We start from the raw sequence: 19643 nt of genomic DNA, 5'->3' as shown, positions 1-19643 counted from the left end.
AACTTGTATATCTCGGATTTTTCCTAAAGGTCATATGAGGTCAGGTCATTTTCGTGACCTCACCATTATAAGTCAATGGGGAAAATGAAAACTGCTATTCTGGCGCCGGCAACGATCCCCAACTATCTCAAGCACACAGAATCGTAATTTGATGCACTCCTTGCAAGGTTAGATGCGTCACTTTGGCAATTTTGACCTTGCGTGACGTCATTTATGACGTCATCAAGGTCATATTAGTTTTTCGTCAATAACTCTTGATCAAATTGAGCTAGCGAGTCGGGAAAGCCACCAATGGGCTCAGGAAGACCTGCCGAATCGAATGATATGCGACATGACCTCTTTCGACCAACTTCGTGACCTGGGGGTGCTGACCTGACCTTGACCTGAGGTCAACACCCCAAGTTGACCTGACCCAGACAAAAAGTGTATCATTCGACGCGCCTGAGCGAGATGAACACGATGCTGCCAAAATCGCGGCTCTGCGGCCGTTTTTTTGCGAAGTTATTCACCAAAAACTGAACCGTACCCTGGGGCACTTGACCTGACCTCAGAGGGCACCGGTTGGCCTAGGACCTTAAAATCGGGTACCAATCTCTGCGTCTCGTAACGGCGCACACGCTCGTTTTTTCTGCGACGCGGTAGCTCCACCAGGGGCGAAACGGCGAAGGGGGTTCGTACCCCCCCCCCCCCCTCCCCCTCGGCCGGCGCGTATGTAGAAAGCCAATAGGTCCGGCGAGGGTTAAGTAAATCACAGAACAAATAAGTCATTAGCAGTGAACCCACCTGTCGCCTGGCGTTTTCATTGGTGGTCTCGGGTCCGCTGTGTCCTCCTTTAAAAACTGTGCCTGCTGTGTTCGCCGCGGGTCTGTTGGTTCGTCGATCGGAACAGATCTCCTGTCCCCGACCGCTGACAGCTGATTGTCGCCATGCGGCCTGACGCGGCTGCTTCCTCTTTCTCGTTCTTCTCTGCTAGCTTGTCTCTTTGTGAACACAACCCGAAGCACAACACCTACCTGATTGCTCTTCGAAGCCACCTGCCCTAAATTTGTCTGCTCAATGCATAGCCTTGTGACGCAATATAATCAATCAATTTATGTTTACGCCTACTATTGGACCAAAGCACCAGGGAAAACTGCGCCCCTTTACTGTTGCGTGCGATGGCCCGACTAATTTAGCTCGCCTGTCGGCACCCTGGCCATGCCACGAACAGCACGCGTGACACCAGTCGAGTGGCTGCCGGCTGGCACACCGGATCGATAGTGGTGGCTTTCGGGGAATGGGGTCGGACAATAGATTGAAAGGCACACTGTGCCGATGCGGTGGGCGGTACCACGCCGTGCCAGCGACGGCTGGGACAGAGCCGAAAATCGACCTGGCCGCGGCTCAGGCGCCGACTGAGGTCAACTACCCGAAATGCTCAATGTCTCTGGTAAAACACTTGAGCTGTTCAATAAAGTCAAATAATTATGTAAATACCAGAGCTGATCGAGGTTAATTACCCGACCTTTTCAAGGCCACACGCCCAAACTGATTAAGGTCCCGCACCTGCAGGGGCTAATCATCGTCACAAGTGGGTTTTGCAATTATTATTGTAGCAATTGGTGTACAAAATATATATTTATGTGATCCAGGTACTGCATTTCATGTGCTGAGAACATTCTTATGAATCGCAGAGATGGGCAATGTGCAATGTGCAACGTGACTGATACCTACATGAATCTGGAAAAATAGAAGCGAGATATGATCTTAAGGATCATGGTATGCTAAGATATGCTGACAAAGATGAATCTTTGAATGGATTTATTAGAGATCTAATATAACTAAACTTCACAAGTAAAGTACTCACAATAGTAGTTGCGTATCATCATCGCGTACACAGGATCACCACATCATACGAAATCATAGATCCCAAGTCCATTCTCATTTGAGGGATCCATTTCGATCAAAGATTAGACTTACAGTTTTTCGTGATAACCATTGAAATAAAAAACTCAACTATCGGACCGCCGTGCATGCGTGAGCTTTAGACGTACAGTCGTACAAGTCGACAAATAAAGAGTTTACAAGTGTTTAAAATGATAAGAGGAAGCCGTGCATACCAATCAAACGGATACCTATAGCTGATTCCTGGTCAAGCTTTTGTCTTACATCAATAGTCTGTCAATCACTGATGTCTGATTGTCCTCCGTTACATAATAAGCCTTCGCATAAAAAGAGTTTTTATCTATAAAGTGTTCACGGACAAGCCAGTGACTTCGTAATTTTGTCCGAAGGCAACTTTGTTTGGGCTTCAAAAACAATGACATTGGGAGCGTTCATTCTTGCCATGGTTCATAATGTCCAGGGTACGTTATGCACGGTGTCGAAATGGCCAGTGCCTGGAATGGGCCAGAGTTCATAATGTCCAGGGATTGCATGGTCCAAATCCGGCCAACTGGCTGCAGATAGGGTATATTCAAAGAGCCCATGGTTCATAATGCCCAGGGCACGATGTGCCAAGCATTTGAAATTGTCAGGGTTCATAATGTCCAGGGCGCGATGTGTCCAGTGTTCAAAATGGCCAGTGCCTTGAATGGGCCAGAGTTTATAATATCCAGGGATTACATAGTCACTGAAAGTGACGTCATTATGAAAAAAAAACGCGGAACCAGCTCATTGCGAAGCAGTGCAGTGCCGAAGGCTATGCCTTAGGAGAGATTACAGGCAATGTTAAATCAAATACGAGGGGGTATCGAAAAGTTCTGATCATCACATAGAAGATATAGGCCGATTTGGATGATTTTTGGTAGGTATTTTATTTGGTTCTCAAGAACAATGTTCCCGCAAAGAAAATCCTGAAAAGTGGTTTTATCTTATGTAGGAGAGACTAAGAAGTAAAAAAAGATGAGTATTGGGCCCATTGAGGACCGAACCGTCACCTAACTAATACATTTGAAACGGTATCACACTGAGAAAATACATCAAGAACGTGAAATAGTTTATGGCGAGGAAAGCCCATCTCATGCACTTACCGAAAATGAAGAAATAATTTTCAAGTTGGTTGCATGGCCCTTTCAGGGGAGTCAAGAAGTGAATGACTACCAGTGACTGACAAGGTGATAACTGTGAAGGAAGTGGAGGACCTCATCCTTACAGATCGTCGTGTGACCTTTCAGATGATTGTGCAACAGAAAGGTCTTGATGCTGGCAGTGCCTGAAGATATTATCAGCGAAGAACTACGAGAACTCGTACAGACGATGAAGGAGTCAGCCCGCTTAGAAGTTCGTGTGTCTACTTTGTTCAAGAGAAAAATGCGTCTTGGCCTTTCGAAACGAAAACTAGGCTGTTTTAGGAAATTGAAGACATCTTCGATCGTTTGATAACTTGTGACGAATGCTGGGTCTATGTGTATTGTGTGTGATCCAGAGACGAACAGATGATCAAGAAGTTAACCCTCGCCGGCCGAGGGGGGGGCGGGTGCCGCCCCCATAGGGTTTTTTTCGCGATAGCTCCGAGCACGCTGGCGATAAAGAGCTAAAACTTGGCATACCTGACCTTTGATTCAAGCCGGATCTTTTGACACCAACCGCATTTTTGGGTCAGGTCAGGTCACTGACCTATGACGTCATAAGTGAACCTCTGCACGGTCTTCAGATGTCGCAACTTCGCAACGCCCTCACTGCCAGAGGAGATGTCACAGGGAAATGAAACTTGCAGGATCTAGTATCCATTATGAGTGTCACGACTTGTATATCTCGGATTTTTCCTAAAGTTCATATGAGGTCAGGTCATTTTCGTGACCTCACCATTATAAGTTAATGGGGAAAAATGAAAACTGCTATTCTGGCGCCGGGAACGATCTCCAACTATCTCAAGCACACAGAATCGTGATTTGATGCACTCCTTGCAAGGTTAGATGCGTCACTTTTGCAATGTTGACCTTGCGTGACGTCATTTATGACGTCATCAAGGTCATATTAGTTTTTGTCAATAACTCTTGATCAAATTGAGCTAGCGAGTCTGGAAAGCCACCAATGGACTCAGGAAGACCTGCCGAATCGAATGATATGCAACATGACCTCTTTCAACCAACTTCGTGACCTGGGGGTGCTGACCTGACCTTGACCTTAGGTCAACACCCCAAGTTGACCTGACCCGGACAAGAAGTATACCATTCGACGCGCCTGAGCGAGGCGAGCACGATGCTGCCAAAATCGGCGCTCTGCGGCCGTTTTTTGCGAAGTTATTCACCAAAAACTGAACCGTACCTTGGGGCACTTGACCTGACCTCAGAGGTCACCGGTTGACCTAGGACCTTAAAATCGGGTACCAAGCTCTGTGTCTCGTAACGGCGCACACGCTCGTTTTTTCTGCGACGCGCTAGCTCCACCAGGGGCGAAACGGCGAGGTAGAAAACCAATAGGTCCGGCGAGGGTTAAAGCACGGCACATCTGTCCTTAAAAGCGAGGATGCAGAAGCCGACATAGAAGGTCAATGCTATCAGTGTTCTGGATCTGGCGTAGGATAGTCATTACTGACTGTCTTGATAATGGTCGGATAATGATAAGCAAGCACTACTGCACACTTTTGAAGAAGTTGCGAGATGGCCTCAAGCAGAATCGCCGCAAAAAAAACCCAAGAAAGATGTTTTATCCGCACCGACAGCGCCCCCGCCCATTCGTCCTGAGCTGCGATTTAAGAATCAACATGATGTGGACATTAAATCCTACCGCAGCTAAGAAATTCACCTGACCGGGTATTAATTGACTCTTGATTGTTACAGGAGATGAAGAATCCACAGTATGGCCGGTGATTAAAGGCCAGAAATGACGTCATTGATGAGGTGGAGCAGTGATTTACGGGACAATGCGAAGGTCCTACAATGATCGCCTGAGGCAGCTCAAGAAACGATGCAATAAGTTTGCGGTCGTGTGTGGTGACTTGTGAAGGAGTAATGAACATCATGTAAAAAAAATCAAATTTCTATCGCATCTAATTCATGGTGATGATCAGAACTTTTCGATGCCCCCTCGTATTTTTAGGATAAGTGGTTATGTATCTGGCTTCAGGCCGAACGCCTGAAGTGGTTATGTATCTGTTCGTCCTGAAGCCTGATGCATAACCGCTTAACCTAAAAATATTTGATTTACTATTGCTTGCAATCTATTCATGCGAGAAACTATTTCCTTATCCCTGGTAGGCAAACATCATTAAATTAGGTTAGGTTAGGTTAGGTTAGGTTAGGTTAGGTTAGGTTTGGTTGGGTTGGGTGGACTATGTTAATGTAACACACTATGAACTCTGGCCCATTCAATGCACTGGCCATTTTGAACACTGGACACATCGTGCCCTGGACATTATGAACCCTGGCCATTTAGAACACTGGACACATCGTGCCCTAGACATTATGAACCCTGGAGTCTGAACATTTCCAGCACTGGACACATCGTGCCCTGGACATTATGAACCCTGGTCTCTTTGAATTTACGCTATCTGCAGCGAGTTGGCCACATTTGGACCATGTAATCCCTGGACAATATGAGCACTGGCCAATTCAAGGCACTGGCCATATCGAACGAACACTGGACACATCGTGCCCTGGACATTATGAACCCTGGCCTTAATAATACGCACCCAATGACATTCTGTCAACTGCCGAAATTACTTTTGCACCGTGCTAATCTATAAATGTGAATGCAAGCGGTAATTAGGGAGATCATGTGCATGCTGAGGAGTCTCTGTTGAAAGTACCGATACACGGAGAAGGGAAGTGGGCCAGTGACCCAGCGAACAAACTCGGCTTGGCCCTCTCCTTCCTGGAGAAGGAGACCTTCTGCTCCAACATCCTCATCCAACACCTAGTCAAATGATTCGGTGACTTTCAACATAAGCAGCGCTCCGTCTGCCGGGCTTGATGGCACCGCCGCACCCTGGCGCGGTACTTTAAAGGTAGTGTGCCAACTTTCCTGGACCGTATGGAGTTAATGGCCCAGATAACGAGAACCGGATTTTTAGAACTTATCCATACCTTCAAAACTCATGGAAACGTCTTAAATTCTTCAAATTTTGAGTACCCCAGTGCGAAATTCGCCCCGACGGGTTGTCGGTCGTACCCCAACCACATTTCACACCACTATGAACAATAAATGCACACACTGAAATCGCCATTACCGATAGGCTCATCCAATCAAGTTTCGATAAACCCGTTCATCATCATCTCCTGCGGTTTCGAACACGCCTGTTAGGTGGTGCGGTAGACCGCGCCCAAAGCCAGGGCCCCGGTAACGTGAGGTAGCCGAGTCGGGGCAGCGTGCGCTGACCCAAGCCGGGGCCGTGCGTCCTCCCGGTGTCATGTGATAGCCTGGGGCTGCCCGCGGGGATGCGGTAGACCGCGCCCAAAGCCGCGGCCACGGCTTGGGTCAGCACACGCTGCCCCGACTCGGCTACCTCACGTTACCGGGGCCCTGACTTTGGGCGCGGCTTCTGCTCATACTTTGTGGTGCGGTGGTGGTGCATCGGGCCGCGCGCTCTGACTTCGGCCAAGAAAAATGCGTCAGCTGATCATTGTCATTTCTGCCACTTTCATGTGGTGAGATTGGGTCATAACTTTAGAGACGGCTGTTTCATATCAATTATTTTACATAAAATAATATTTCAAACCATAAATTGATATTCGACGGCCAAATTAAAGAAACAATACCAATACAGGCTTACAGTTTAAATTCGACATTGTGTTGTCCACGATTAGACAGCTGATAACTCATTCCCGTACGTCGTAACTCTATAATGACCTTTGCTTATTGTCACATGTGCGCCGCATTCGTGATTGTTGCCGACGCCTGTTTGCAGGTCAGCCCACTACAGTTGTTATACATATCGAAAAACTGATAAACTTTTAGGCGAAAAAAGCACTATTTTAGGCCCATTTTTGATTTTTTTTGCGATATTAGGTAAAAACAGACGCTTCTTATCCTAGGAAAAATAAAATGGGAAATCATTCGAAGGTGGCACACTACCTTTAAAGAGAGACTGTGCAGTGTACACATATTAGTACTTGACTGGCTCACTGGCTCCGTCCACTCTCGGCGAGATGCACACCACAATATCACCTCGGCGACGATCGGTCGGCGCAGGGAGCGCCTGAGTGGCGACGCGGTCCTTCTTGGAGTTCAGCGCCAAGCCATGTTCGGGGTCTTGGCGCTCACCGCGGCACTTGGTGCACGCCCACTTGGTCATCTGAGGAAGCAGCTGGCACACGGAGAGGAGCGACGAGCCTAGCAGCAGGCCCAGGAAGCCGCCCATGTCCGCCATCAAATCGGAGAAGGTGTATGTGACGTAGGTCTCAAGGATGTTCATCGTCGTAGACGGGAGTAGAGAAATGCTAGTGATGTTGTCATGTTCCTCCACGTAGTAGTCTGGTTCTATGGAAATATGGATTGTGTCAGTCACACACTCTTTCGGACACTGGCAGGCGTCGATACCATCCGCAGCTTCGGCGAATTTCGACAGAGGATCCAGTAGCTGAATCCATAAACCATCGGCGGCCAGACAGCGCGGCTTGCTGAGGTCGACTGCGTCGAGGACACTGCAGTTTAGCCAGTTGAAGTAACATTGGCGCTCACATAGCCGTTTGCTGTATGTTGGATTGTCATTGCAAGGATCCCGTTTCAGATTTGCTTCGATTCTTCGGTCAGTTCTTATGGATACCTTTATCCCTCTCTGAACGGACGATAAGTAGAGGATAGTTTCGTCTGCGAAGGCAGCTCCGTAGAAATCAGGCTGACCATGAAGTATGATGTCGAAAGTCAATATATAGTCGGAAATACCATATGCGTAAGCTAAATTGTGGACCAAATTAAAATGAAAGCCAGATGATGCAGCCTTTGAGGTGAGACACATCCCTCCGACATCATAATCAAACGATTTCGTAAAGTTAACGCAGTCTCCCCCTGAGTCGCATGACTCATAGGAGCGCCCTTGCGATGCGCTTAGCCCCGCGAGAAAGTCCAGTGGGTCCAGTCCCAGTTGGTCATAGAAATCCTCCAGCGTGGCGCCCTCGCCGACAGCGTCCGTGACGTTAGCATCCAGCACGTATGGCAAGCGCAAGGCAGGGCACACGGTGAACGGCGGCAGGTAGATGACTTTCTTCCACACGTTTCTGGTGGCGGTCGGCTCACTCATGTACTCGGCGACCTTCAGGCCGGTCAGGGCGAGCCAGGCGACTGTCAGCACAAGCACGGCCAAGTGGCCCGCCAGCTCGCCGCTGCTCGGAATCCCACACATCGTCGTCAGACGAAGCAGCCGCCGCTCCGGAAACACACCTGCCAAGAAAAGTAGACTTTGGGGTATCTTTGGTGTCTGAATAATCATGCATTTGAAACGTCATGTTGATCCGCGGTGTGTGAGGGTCGCCGTTCATAATGGTTTAACTGTTACCCCGCGCCCCACTGGGGTCTGCGTATAACACGCCCTACTGGGGAAGGGGGGGGGCGGGCTCTTCGTAGCCCCCCTCCTAACTCCGAAACTACTTTCCCGATCGTTAAAAATTCAAACGGCGTCTGATAGCCCCGGAAAAACTGTCGAGCAAAACCTAATTTCATTGAACTCGCGGTTACTGATGACGTCACAGGTCAGGTCAAATTGAAATTATTAGCATTCTGGCTTGTTCACATTTTGGGCTCTGGCCGCCGTCTTACAAGTCAGATCAGGCTCATTTTTGGTTTACACACTCGTGAACAGATGCTCTAGATACCCTGAGGATACCAAACTTGTACTTTGATTTTCAGGTCAGGGTCAGGTCATCACAGGTCACGGAAATATTATATCATGCGTCGGTCACGTGACACATGCCTTATGGTCCATTTAGGCCAAAGATTTCGAATTTGATGTCGTCTGTGTCATTCGAGGTCATTTTGAGTCGAATTTAGCTTTGGTCAGGTCACTTTCAGGTCAAAAATGTGAAATTTTGAAGTTAAAATTTTTCAACAAAAAAGGTGTCTATTGGATGCAGTTTCAGCTCAGGAACACGATGGTTCTATTTATATTGGTGTACGATGTCAAATATGTACTGAAAAATTGATTTGAAAAATTAATAATTGATAATTTTTTGCAATAATGCGTATAACTTGGTCATTTTTTAAGAGATTTAGCTAAAACTCATGCTAAAGCTAGTCATAAGCATGCGTTCTATCACATAAATTCCGTTTTTTTTCGAAAAGTTAAAAAAAAATGAAAAAACATAAAAATATAAATTTTGAATTTAGTTATATAAAATTTTCGAAATTTTTATAATTTCGAACAACCGAGATAGCAGTTTGATAGCGCAGTCTATTCTGAGTCCTTTCATGCAAAGAAATTGGATCTAGCTTGAAAACTGAGCTCTTGGGAGCGATTGCCGTGGTTCAATGTTTTTCGTCGAAATCGGCCGAATGACGTCACTCTTACGTCATTTCCGGCCGACCTATGGTAGCTACGAAGTTCATATTTTGACAAAACGTGTCAAATTGATGCAGCCGAAGGGAGGTACTGAAAGTTTGGCGTCGATACGTCAAGCGGTTTGGAAGTTATTGCAGAAAAAGGGGAGGGGGCTATGAATAGCCCCTCCCCCCCCCCCCCCCCGTCAGTGGGGCGCGGGTTAACAACCTTATCAGGCGCAATACGGCGCAAGGACGGCGCTCCCACACAGACCGCCGCAAACTGCGCTTATTACGGTCCGTGATGTTTATTGTTTTGCATTGTTCTGTAATACCGCTACATGAATATTATGCTTATGTAGCAGGAGAGAGAGTTCTGTTTGTTTAGTATTCGTGCAAAGCCCGTTGACATTGGTCGTAAGAAAATTCGGTTGACTTCTGTGAGGTAGGCGACCCGAGTAATTCTGAGCAGAGCACCTGCTACGACCAGCAGGAGCAGTCGAAGCATTTAATGTAAAAATCCAGGGATCTGACTGAGGAGGTGTTGCGCAGCATTGCGGGCTCCTTCAAAAGTGTACACTTGTACAGGATACCCGTTCTGTTGATCCTCCCATACTCCGTTTCTTCCAGGCGGGATCTATGTAAGGTCAACGAAAGTTGCTCCTGTTGAGTGGCACAGCTGGGCTAGCTCAGTGTTGATGGTCTTCACAGTTTGATAGACACTAGCTCCAGCATCCCTTCTCTCTTCCAGAGAGCACACGTACACGGTATCCACGTGTTTTTGTTCGTGAGTTTGGTTGACCTTGTGGGTGAGCATGTCTAACACGTAATCCGCACTGTGCTCGATGGCGTCTTCAGCTCCCAGATGAATGGCAACGTCAATCTGTTTTGCTCTGGATCTGTTGGTGACATCTGAGAGTTTCTGCTCAAATTCGTCCATGTTTGCACAAACAAACGATACATTTTGATCGAACTGGAATTCATCCATAGCTGCCGCCTTGATTCAAGTTACATTTTGCTCTCCAATAAGCACTGCTCCAAACCTTCTTTGTTTGTTTTTCTTTTTTTACGTTGCACAAGTGTCCAGTCTCTTTCGGTCACGCTTCCCTTGCTTCCAATTGCTTCATATTCTTCTTTCTTGTAAAGTACTCTTCCTGAGTAGTTGCCATCATGTGACATCTGTGGAAATGAAACTTGCAGGATCTTGTATCCATTACGAGTCTCACAACTTGTATATCTCGATTTTTCCTAAAGGTCATATGAGGTCAGGTCATTTTCGTGACCTCACCATTATAAGTAAATGGGGAAAAATGAAAACTGCTATTCTGGCGCCGGGAACGATCTCCAACTATCTCAGGCACACAAAATCGTGATTTGATGCACTCCTTGCAAGGTTCAATGTGTCACTTCTGCAATGTTGACCTTGCATGACGTCATTAACCTTCGCCCCAGTGGGGGGCATATGTTACCACCCTGTCGCGTTTTTGCGTATAAATAAAAAACCGCGGCGCTTAGCGCCGCGCCGCTTGGCATAGCTTTTTGTACATCAATTTTGGACAATGTGTGAAATTTTTTACCCCAGGTCATGTCAGGTCAGGTTACCAGGTCAAGTTAACTGACCAGGCCTAAAAAAGTTTGCAATCATGTCCAGCCTGCAGTGTTTGTCAGAAAGGTTTTAAACTTTGTGGTTTGCATGATGTCATGGGTGCCTACAATTTGTATATCTCGGATTTTTTATATCCGTGACCTAAGGTCAGGTCAGTAGCGTGACCTTACCATTATAAGTCAATGGAGAAAAATGAAAATGCCTCCAGATCCGTGTGTACGCATAGGAACAGTCCAAATATTTCAGAATTACAATGATTTGGACCACCCGTGACGACCAAGGTGTCTTTTTTGCTGATAGCCTCTAGAAAGGTCATCCGAGGTCATTTGAGGCTACAAACAGATTTTTGCCAATAACTCTCGATTGGAAAGAGATGGGACGCTGGGGATGGTCTCATTGTGTTTGTCTTGTTGAGACGCATCGATTGATATGCAACATGACCTTTTTCGGTCAGGTCATGACCTTGACCTGAGGTCAAATTTTCAAGTTGACTTTTCAAGGTCAAATTATAGTTCATTCGACGCGTCTGAGCGAGAGGAACACGATTCTGGCAATAGAAATGTCGTGGCTTTTTCTAGTCAAAAGTTTTTGTCGAAAAACACTGCGAAAAACAGCTATTTTTTTAGTTTTTGCCCTCTGGCGGCTAAACCGTTGACCTGAGGTCAATTTTGATGATGACCTTATCAAAAGAAGAGTTCATAAGCTATCGATTACCTTTCCATGCGTTTTTCTAGCTATCATAGTTCCTGAGATAAATGCATGTTTTCTGAAAAATTAATGACATTGGGCAAATTTTGACCTTTGATGACCTCCAGTGACCCCAATATTGCTCCAAGATGAAAAATGGCCGAAATACTTTCAAACGTACGAATTGAGAGCTATCGACTGCTTTTTACCGCGTCTTTCTAGCCCTCTTAGTTTTTGAGTTAGAGGTGGGTGGTAACATATGCCCCCCCCCCCCCACCCCCACTAGGGCGAAGTTGGCTGAGACCGCCACTGGGGTAGTTTTTCGTTTTAGTTTTTCGTCAATAACCCTCGGTCAAGTTAACCCTCGCATGTGTGCGGCGTTTGCCAGCTTCTAATGTGTAGGGGGGGGGGTCGGTTGGACCCCCCCCCCTTGCCGTTTGGCTCCTGATCGAGCTAGAGCTTCGCGGAAAAAACGAGCGTGTTGCCCGTGACGAGAGGAAGCCGATGATACCCAATTTTAAGGTCCTAGGTCATTGGTTGACCTTCCAGGTCAGGTCAATGACCCAAAGTCGGGAAAATCGGGACCTGTTAGAAAGTTGTAAAGTGTGGCTGCTAAGGGGTTTTTCGGGGTGCTGATCACGAATATCGTGTTAGTTTTGATCACAGATGATGTCTTGGAGCATTTAGACCAGGTCGGGTCAGGTCAGGTCAGGTCAACCAGTAGGCGTCGTGACGGGTATTCGTAGTACGTGTCAACCGCCTCTGACAGCTTCGTAACATGTTACGAAGTCACCAAAACTACTTCGTAAATGTTCAAATGGTTGCTAAATTCGAATTCAGCTCCAAAAACTAGCCTAGAAACATGTAAAACTCGAAAAAGTGACCCGAGGTCACCCGAGGTCACCAAAGGTCAATGACCTTACCTGACCTTCAGGTGACCTTGACACACACGGGAGTAACATCAAATCACATGTTTGAACGTTTGAAACCACGAAAAGCTTGCAAACACGCGGCTAGTGCGAGCCGACATACGCGAAATCGCGATTCCGGCCAAACATGGTCTCGGAAAAGAGGTCACAGGTCAAAGGTCATTTGGGTCAGGGTCATGAAATTTTCAGGGTAGGTGTAAAATTGATCAATGCGAGGGTACTGAAAGTTTCGTTGCGATCGGCCGCTTTTTACGCGAGTTATTCGCGAAAAACCATGGGGGGGGGGTCCATCCGACCCCCCCCCCCCTACACATGCGAGGGTTAAGCTAGCGAGTCGGGAAAGCCACCAATGGACCCAGGAAGTCCAGCCGAATCGATAGATATGCAACATGACCTCCTTTGACCAAGTTCGTGACCTGGAGGCGCTGACCTGACCGTGACCTGAGAACAACACCCTAAGTTGACCTCACCCAAACAAAAAGTATAACATTCGACGCGCCTGAGCGAGGCAAACACGATGCTGCCAAAATCGCGGCTCTACAGTCGTTTTATGCGAAGTTATTCACCAAAAACGGAACCGTACCTTGAGGCACCTGACCTGACCTCAGAGGTCACTGGTTGTTCTAGGACCTTAACCCTCGCCCGCTCAGGGGGGGGTTGCCCCCCCCCCCCCAGGTAGTCTTTCTGCTCTGCACTCAACATTTTTAGAGCTACGTAGAAGCCTGATTTTTCGTATAGCTGCTCCTTAATCCTTTCTTGATGTCCACTGAAAATTTCAAGTTTCTGTGGTTTTTGATTTCGGAGATATGACCTTGTTTTTCAGGTCATATCATGACCCAAATGACCTATTCTCAACATCTTGCGTTGGCTATGGGCCTGGTGAGGTTGACACCTTGCTTTCGGCCTTTTTTGCCAGTCTTACCTCCCACCTATCATGGAACTTGTTGTTCGACAGGGTCGTTGTTCGGGGGGTCGTACCCTTAAATAAGGGGTATTAAGTATTAAGTAATAAGTAATAAGTAAATAATTAAGGGGTCGTAACCTTTAATCGACAATCCTGCTTTAAATTCGTGATTTTTGGTCACCACAAGGGTTTGAGCGGCTTATTTTTGAATTTCTACGGATTTTTGTGCAAATCGTGATATATTTTATCGGTTACCTGGCCACAGTAAGCTATTTTGCCAGTTTTCTGGTCGACTGGCGTCGTTTTGCCACTGACAGACATGGTGACCACTGACCACCTATTCAACGACTGAATCCGCTGAGGTTTTGCTGCCGCGGACGGCTTTGATTTAAAGTCCTCTCAAGTGTTAATATGCTTCAACCAAACGTATTATTGTATAATGCTAGTGCCGAGACCGCTACGAAACCATTTCGCTCCAGTTCAACCAAAATAATCACAAACGCTTTCCCTGGCAGCTCCATGTGCTCGTTGCTTATTTTGGTCATGTGCAGCGTAGGGCGCCGCCGCCATTTGAAGTCCAGAGGTGTTTAAGACTTTTCAGGTCATTCTCCAAAGTTAGGTCACTTTTGTTAGATGAGGTGACAACAAAATGATGTGAAAACGGCTTTTAAAAGCCACTGACAGACAAAAACGGCTTTTAAAAGCCGTTTTCACGACGGGCTATCCGGCGAATGCACCTGATTTGAACAAATCTGCACCTAATTTCTTTTACAGCAAATATCTTCATTTTATGAATTTATTTCAGTGTTTTAATCGATGATGCTCTCTGATAATATGACAAAGCAGACATATAAGCAATTATTGCAGCCCTAGCTGATAGCTATTAGCTGCTAAGAGACACACTGAACCTGATTTGACCAAATCTGCACCTAATCTGTACCAGATGTGCACCAAATGTGTACCAGATGGCCGTCGTGAAAACGGCTAAAACTCGACCAAATATGTTAATGACAGCCCGCGCTCATACAAAATGCTCCACTGGCGGTCAAAGTTTTAAGAAAATACATGTTCGCGTATTTTTTCCACCCTGTATATCCTGTCTCAAGTCAGTGAAAGTGTTGGTGGCTTACCAAGCAGTCGTCGTGTGAATCGCGTGCCGGCGTGGACCACACCAGTGTGACCGAGTGTGTGTTTTTGGCTGTAGGCTATACTGGCGACATGTAATTGCGATTGTCGTTGCGAGGCAACATTAGCAAAAACAAACAAAAAGCAACTAATGAACGTAAGTGCACAATTGCCTTTCCCGACGGCTCAAACCGACAACCTGAATGTGAAAAACTTATAGCAGTCTGACACTCATGATGATGCCTATGCACATTGTATTATAAGTAAGTTGCATTTTTCGATGTAATTATGCAGATGCACTAGGTGTCATGGACAGAAAATGCACGTGGAGTTTTAAAACATACCGGGTGCCCCCCCCCAAAAAAAAAAACGTTCCCAACTTTAAATCAATATTTCTCAAAAAGTGATGAGAATACAAAATTACAACTACCAATATTCAATGCGGCATATATATTCAGTAAATAGTATGATTTCTATGTTATTCGGTGTTTAACTTTTCAAACGGCTCGTGTTTCTAGGATGTCATGTAAAAATAACTTTTTGCTCAGATGTGTACTAAAAAATCTGAGTGAACGGGCCACTTCCATCTCGGCACCACGGCCTGCAGGCATGACTGTTACTGGCAACTGCAGTCTCATGGATGGTTCAGGCCTCAGGGTGACATATTCCCTCTAGTTTTTTTCCTTATTCGGTCGATTTACTGTTTGATCTTCTTGTTGAACCTTCGCCCCCCCCCCCCCCCCCTGGGGCGAAGGTTGATGTTATACCTACAGCCCTTATATCTATACATATATACGAATGTTATGAAAGGGAGGGCGATCAGCAGTAACCCATGCATCGTGCCACTCCTTCTGCTCGAAACAGGACTAGTTGAAACGAATGGCGTCCATTAACACTATTTTGGCTCAGTATTTGAATATTTGGCACATAAGTGGGGCAAAAATATTTAAAATAACAACACACGTGCTGGTTTCATTCACGTGTTCTATTTTTCCATTTTGATTATCATGTTGTATGGTAGATCATCATAAAATAAATCGGTTGTACAACACCAATTTCGTTTTAATTTTTATTTCATTTGAAATAAAACCACTTAATAATATTCGGTAAAATATTTTAAGGAAAATGAAACATATTTAATATGTTATGCTTAGGCTCTCAGGAGAAAAGGATCAACAAACGTTCTGCTGCAAATTAAACAATGCAGCAAATTAGCTATTAATTAGGGACGTAAACGTAATTAGCGAGACGTGTTCAGTGGGTTGCTTCTGAGGAGATGTGGAGATGTGAATTATTAATTAATCACACTTTATTAGTATATAGGGCCTTGCACTTTATCATCTGGATAAAAAAAACGTTTCCTGCTGAGTGCAGAAAGGTAGGTAAGTGCATCGCCAGGTTCTATCACCAGGATTGGAGCACTGAGCAGTTAGGTATTGCAGTTGAAAGTCAAAGTTGGCTGTTCATGTTTAGGCCCTGTTCTTTATTTGGCCGTCTACCCCATATTGCAGTTGTGATGACAAGCAGTTTTCAGTGTAGTTTTGTGATCTTTGATGTCATCAATTGGTGTCATTATTTTTCATCAGCTAAAACTTATTTGAACTTTCCATTCAATCGACTCAATCATACGAGTCACTCTAATTTTCGGGAATCAAATCAGTCAACCAGTCGCTAAAGTCAAACGAGTCAGTCAACCAGCCATCTCGAAAAGTCAATCGACTCAATCCAATCAACTCAAAATACGCGTTGAATCAAATCAATCAATTCAATCGACTTGATTGGTATACAACCCTGGCCGGAGCCGCCATGACATTTCACCCAGAGCCGGAGCCGGAGCCGGAGCCGGAGCCGATTTTTTCTCCGGAGCCGGAGCCGGAGCCGGAGCCGTCTGAAATTTTCACGGCTCCGCATCCCTGATGAGGGTTTTTAGCTAAAAACTGATATATGTTGCACAACCCGCGCCCCAGTGGCGGTCTCGGCCAAGCCAACTTCGCCCTAGTGAGGGGGGGGGGGGGCAGTTACCACCCACCTCTAACTCAAAAACTAAGAGGGCTAGAAAGACGCGGTAAAAAGCAGTCGATAGCTCTCAATGCGTACATTTGAAAGTATTTCAGTCATTTTTCATCTTAGAGCAATATTGGGGGTCACCAGTGACCAGAGGTCATCAATGGTCAAAATTTGCCAATTGTCATTATATTTTTCAGAAAACATGCCATTATCTCAGGAACTATGTAGCTAGAAAAACTCATGGAAAAGCAATCGATAGCTTTTGAACTCTTCTTTTGATAAGGTCCTTATCAAAATTGACCTCATGTCAACGGTTTGGCCGCAATAAGGTACGCACTATTTGGGAGTGCATTGAGCGTCGTATTCAGGAAAAAAAACTTGGGATAAACGTAACTTTAGGAAAGGCTGATATTATTATAGGCTTAGATAAAGACTATCAACTATCGTTAGAAAATATGCGCAGTGTTTAGCGTTTGATTCTGTTGGCCAAATACTACATGTATAGAACAAAGGCGGCTAAAGGATTTCTGTCTGTCTACTCATTAATCACAAAGACGGAATACATTGGAGTGGATTAGACGATGGGCTCGGAACGGGGGAAAAAGCAGCGTGAGGGCATGTGAACTTGTGTGGGTGAGTGCAGCCGATGTATATGCACATACTGTGGCCGGATGTATGGTATGTGCGCTCTATTAAAATAAAATAAAAAACGTGAAAAAACAGGTCAACTTGAAAATTTGACCTCAGGTCATGGTCGTGACCTGACCGGAAAAGGTCATGTTGCATATCATTCAATGCGTCTCAACAAAACACAATGAGACCATCCCCAGCGTCCTGTCTCTTTCCAATCGCGAGTTATTGGCAAAAATCTGTTTCTAGCCTCAAATGACCTCGGATGACCTTTCTAGAGGCTATCAGCAAAAATGACACCTTGGTCATCAAATCATATAGATTCTGAAATATTTGGACTGTTCCTATGCGTACACACGGATCTAGAGGCATTTTTATTTTTCTCCAAGTCCATTGACTTGTAATGGAAAGGTCACGCCACTGGCCTGACCTTAGTCACTGATATAAAAAATCCGAGATATGCAAATTAGGCGCCCATAACATCACGAAATCCACCAAGTTTAAAGCCTCTCTGACAAACACTGCAGGCTGGACATGGTTGCAAACTTTTTTAGGTTTGGTCTGTTAACTTGACCTGGTAACCTGACCTGACATGACCTGGGGTCAAAAACTTTACACGTTGTCCAAAATTGATGTATGTAGAAAATGCTACCCCAAGCGGCGCGGCGCTAGGCGCCGCGGTTTTTTATTCACACGCAAAAAAACGCGACAAGGTGGTAACATATGCCCCCCCCCACACTGGGGCGAAGGTTGATGTTATACCATACAGCCCTAATATCTATATATACGAATGTTATGAAACGACCGTCCAAGTGTTTGAAGTGAGTGGTGAGTGGTGACGAGGCATGGGCTGGCTTAAGTACCTATAACATTTTTTTTCGAACATCGCTGTTCTAAAATAAAATTTGCACTTTGGGGTAACCCCGGGCGAGTGGCCGAGCTTACCCCCAACCGAGAGCAATGCCACTAAACAACTGTTTTCCATGAGATCATAAGTACTGAGCAGGTTTGGTTTACACCTAGCCCTAAGATAAATTTCGAAAATAAACACGTTAACATAAACAAAGCCTTTTCAGTTTGTCGCTCTATTCCAGTGCCCATACCTATCAGTTATGGATGAAGAGCGATTGCTTGCCTGGCTTTACTGTAAAAATATGGTAGATATCCGCTCCATTTTTATAGTTTTTAGTTATACTCCATCAGTTTACATCAATATGTGACTAAGTTTGTGTATGCATGCTACAAGAACGGTCATGTCACTTGAGGTCAACTAGGGTCAAACTACGTTTTTGCAGATAATGTGACAGACAATGAAGCTAGAGCTTCAAAAATGGTGTCATTGTGCTCTTCTTGATCAGCCGAGTCGAATAATATGCAATATTATGCATTTTGGTAAATGAAAAAAGTTAATTTTAGGGAATCTTAAAATACACATTTTTTGTCTATTTTGCATCACGATTTTCGTCGACCTGTGCTCTATATGTGGTAGACGCTATCTTAACCCTCGCCCGCACATGCCATTTTCCCATCCTAGAACGCACATGGTGGGGGGGGGGGGTTGCCACCCCCCGCGCCATTTCGTTCCTGTTGGAGATAGAGCTTCGCGGTAAAGACAAAAAAAATCTTTGGGAAGAGACGAATCCAATGATACCCAGTTTTACCTTCTCAGGTCAGCCATTGACCTTCCAGGTCAGGTCAAACTAAAAATTGTTGCTGTTTTTGGTCACCGTTGGATATCAAGTGCGCTGCTAATCATATACCGATGACGATGCCGTTTTCTGGTGCCAAGCCAGCTAGAACCTCTTTGTCACACTACCCGACCATATTTTTGCTGCTGGGGTCATTTCAGGTCAAGTTATGTCAAGGTCAATTATATGTGTTTGTATGTCTGTGTGTGTCTGTGTGTATACTGATGTGTGCACCGAGTGTTTATGTGTCCATATTACATAAAATCATGATCTGAGAAGCTTTTACCAAAAATGCAGTCAAAAAACTTCACGAAGAGTAAATTCAGCTTGCCTAAAACACAATTATTTTAGATGACCTAGGTTGACCTTGACCCTGACCTTGACATCTGTACATCGTCGAACAACATGTTCCATGATAGGTGGGAGGTAAGACTGGCAAAAAAGGCCGAAATGAAGGTGTCAAAAGCTCACAAGGCCCATAGCCAACGCAAGCTGTTGAGAATTGGTCATTTGGGTCATGACATGACCTGAAAAACAAGGTCATATCTTCGAAACCAAAAACCACAGAAACTTGAAATTTTCAGGGGACATCAAGAAAGGATAGAGGAGCAGCTATACAAAAAATCAAGTTTCTAGCTTTAACCTTCCAGGCGGTGGGGGGGGGGCATTTTTTG

General features: G+C 45.5%; 1 protein-coding gene across 1 annotated transcript in view; it reads right to left on the bottom strand.

Annotated features, from left to right (window-relative positions):
* Positions 1–6942: 6942 nt before the first annotated feature.
* The window catches only part of LOC122390575, a 39585-nt gene continuing 26884 nt past the window's right edge, over positions 6943–19643 (bottom strand). The window contains exon 2 of the mRNA XM_043383665.1: positions 6943–8301. Coding sequence (XP_043239600.1) covers positions 7028–8263 — 1236 coding nt within the window. The 5' untranslated portion in view covers positions 8264–8301 and the 3' untranslated portion in view covers positions 6943–7027. The remainder of the gene's footprint in view (positions 8302–19643) is intronic.

This window comes from Amphibalanus amphitrite, unplaced genomic scaffold, assembly GCF_019059575.1.
Source record: "Amphibalanus amphitrite isolate SeventyFive unplaced genomic scaffold, NRLGWU_Aamphi_draft 000401F_arrow, whole genome shotgun sequence".
Lineage (NCBI taxonomy): Eukaryota > Metazoa > Arthropoda > Thecostraca > Balanomorpha > Balanidae > Amphibalanus > Amphibalanus amphitrite.
Note: the sequence above shows the minus strand (reverse complement) of the source record. Positions and strands in the feature narration are given on the sequence as shown.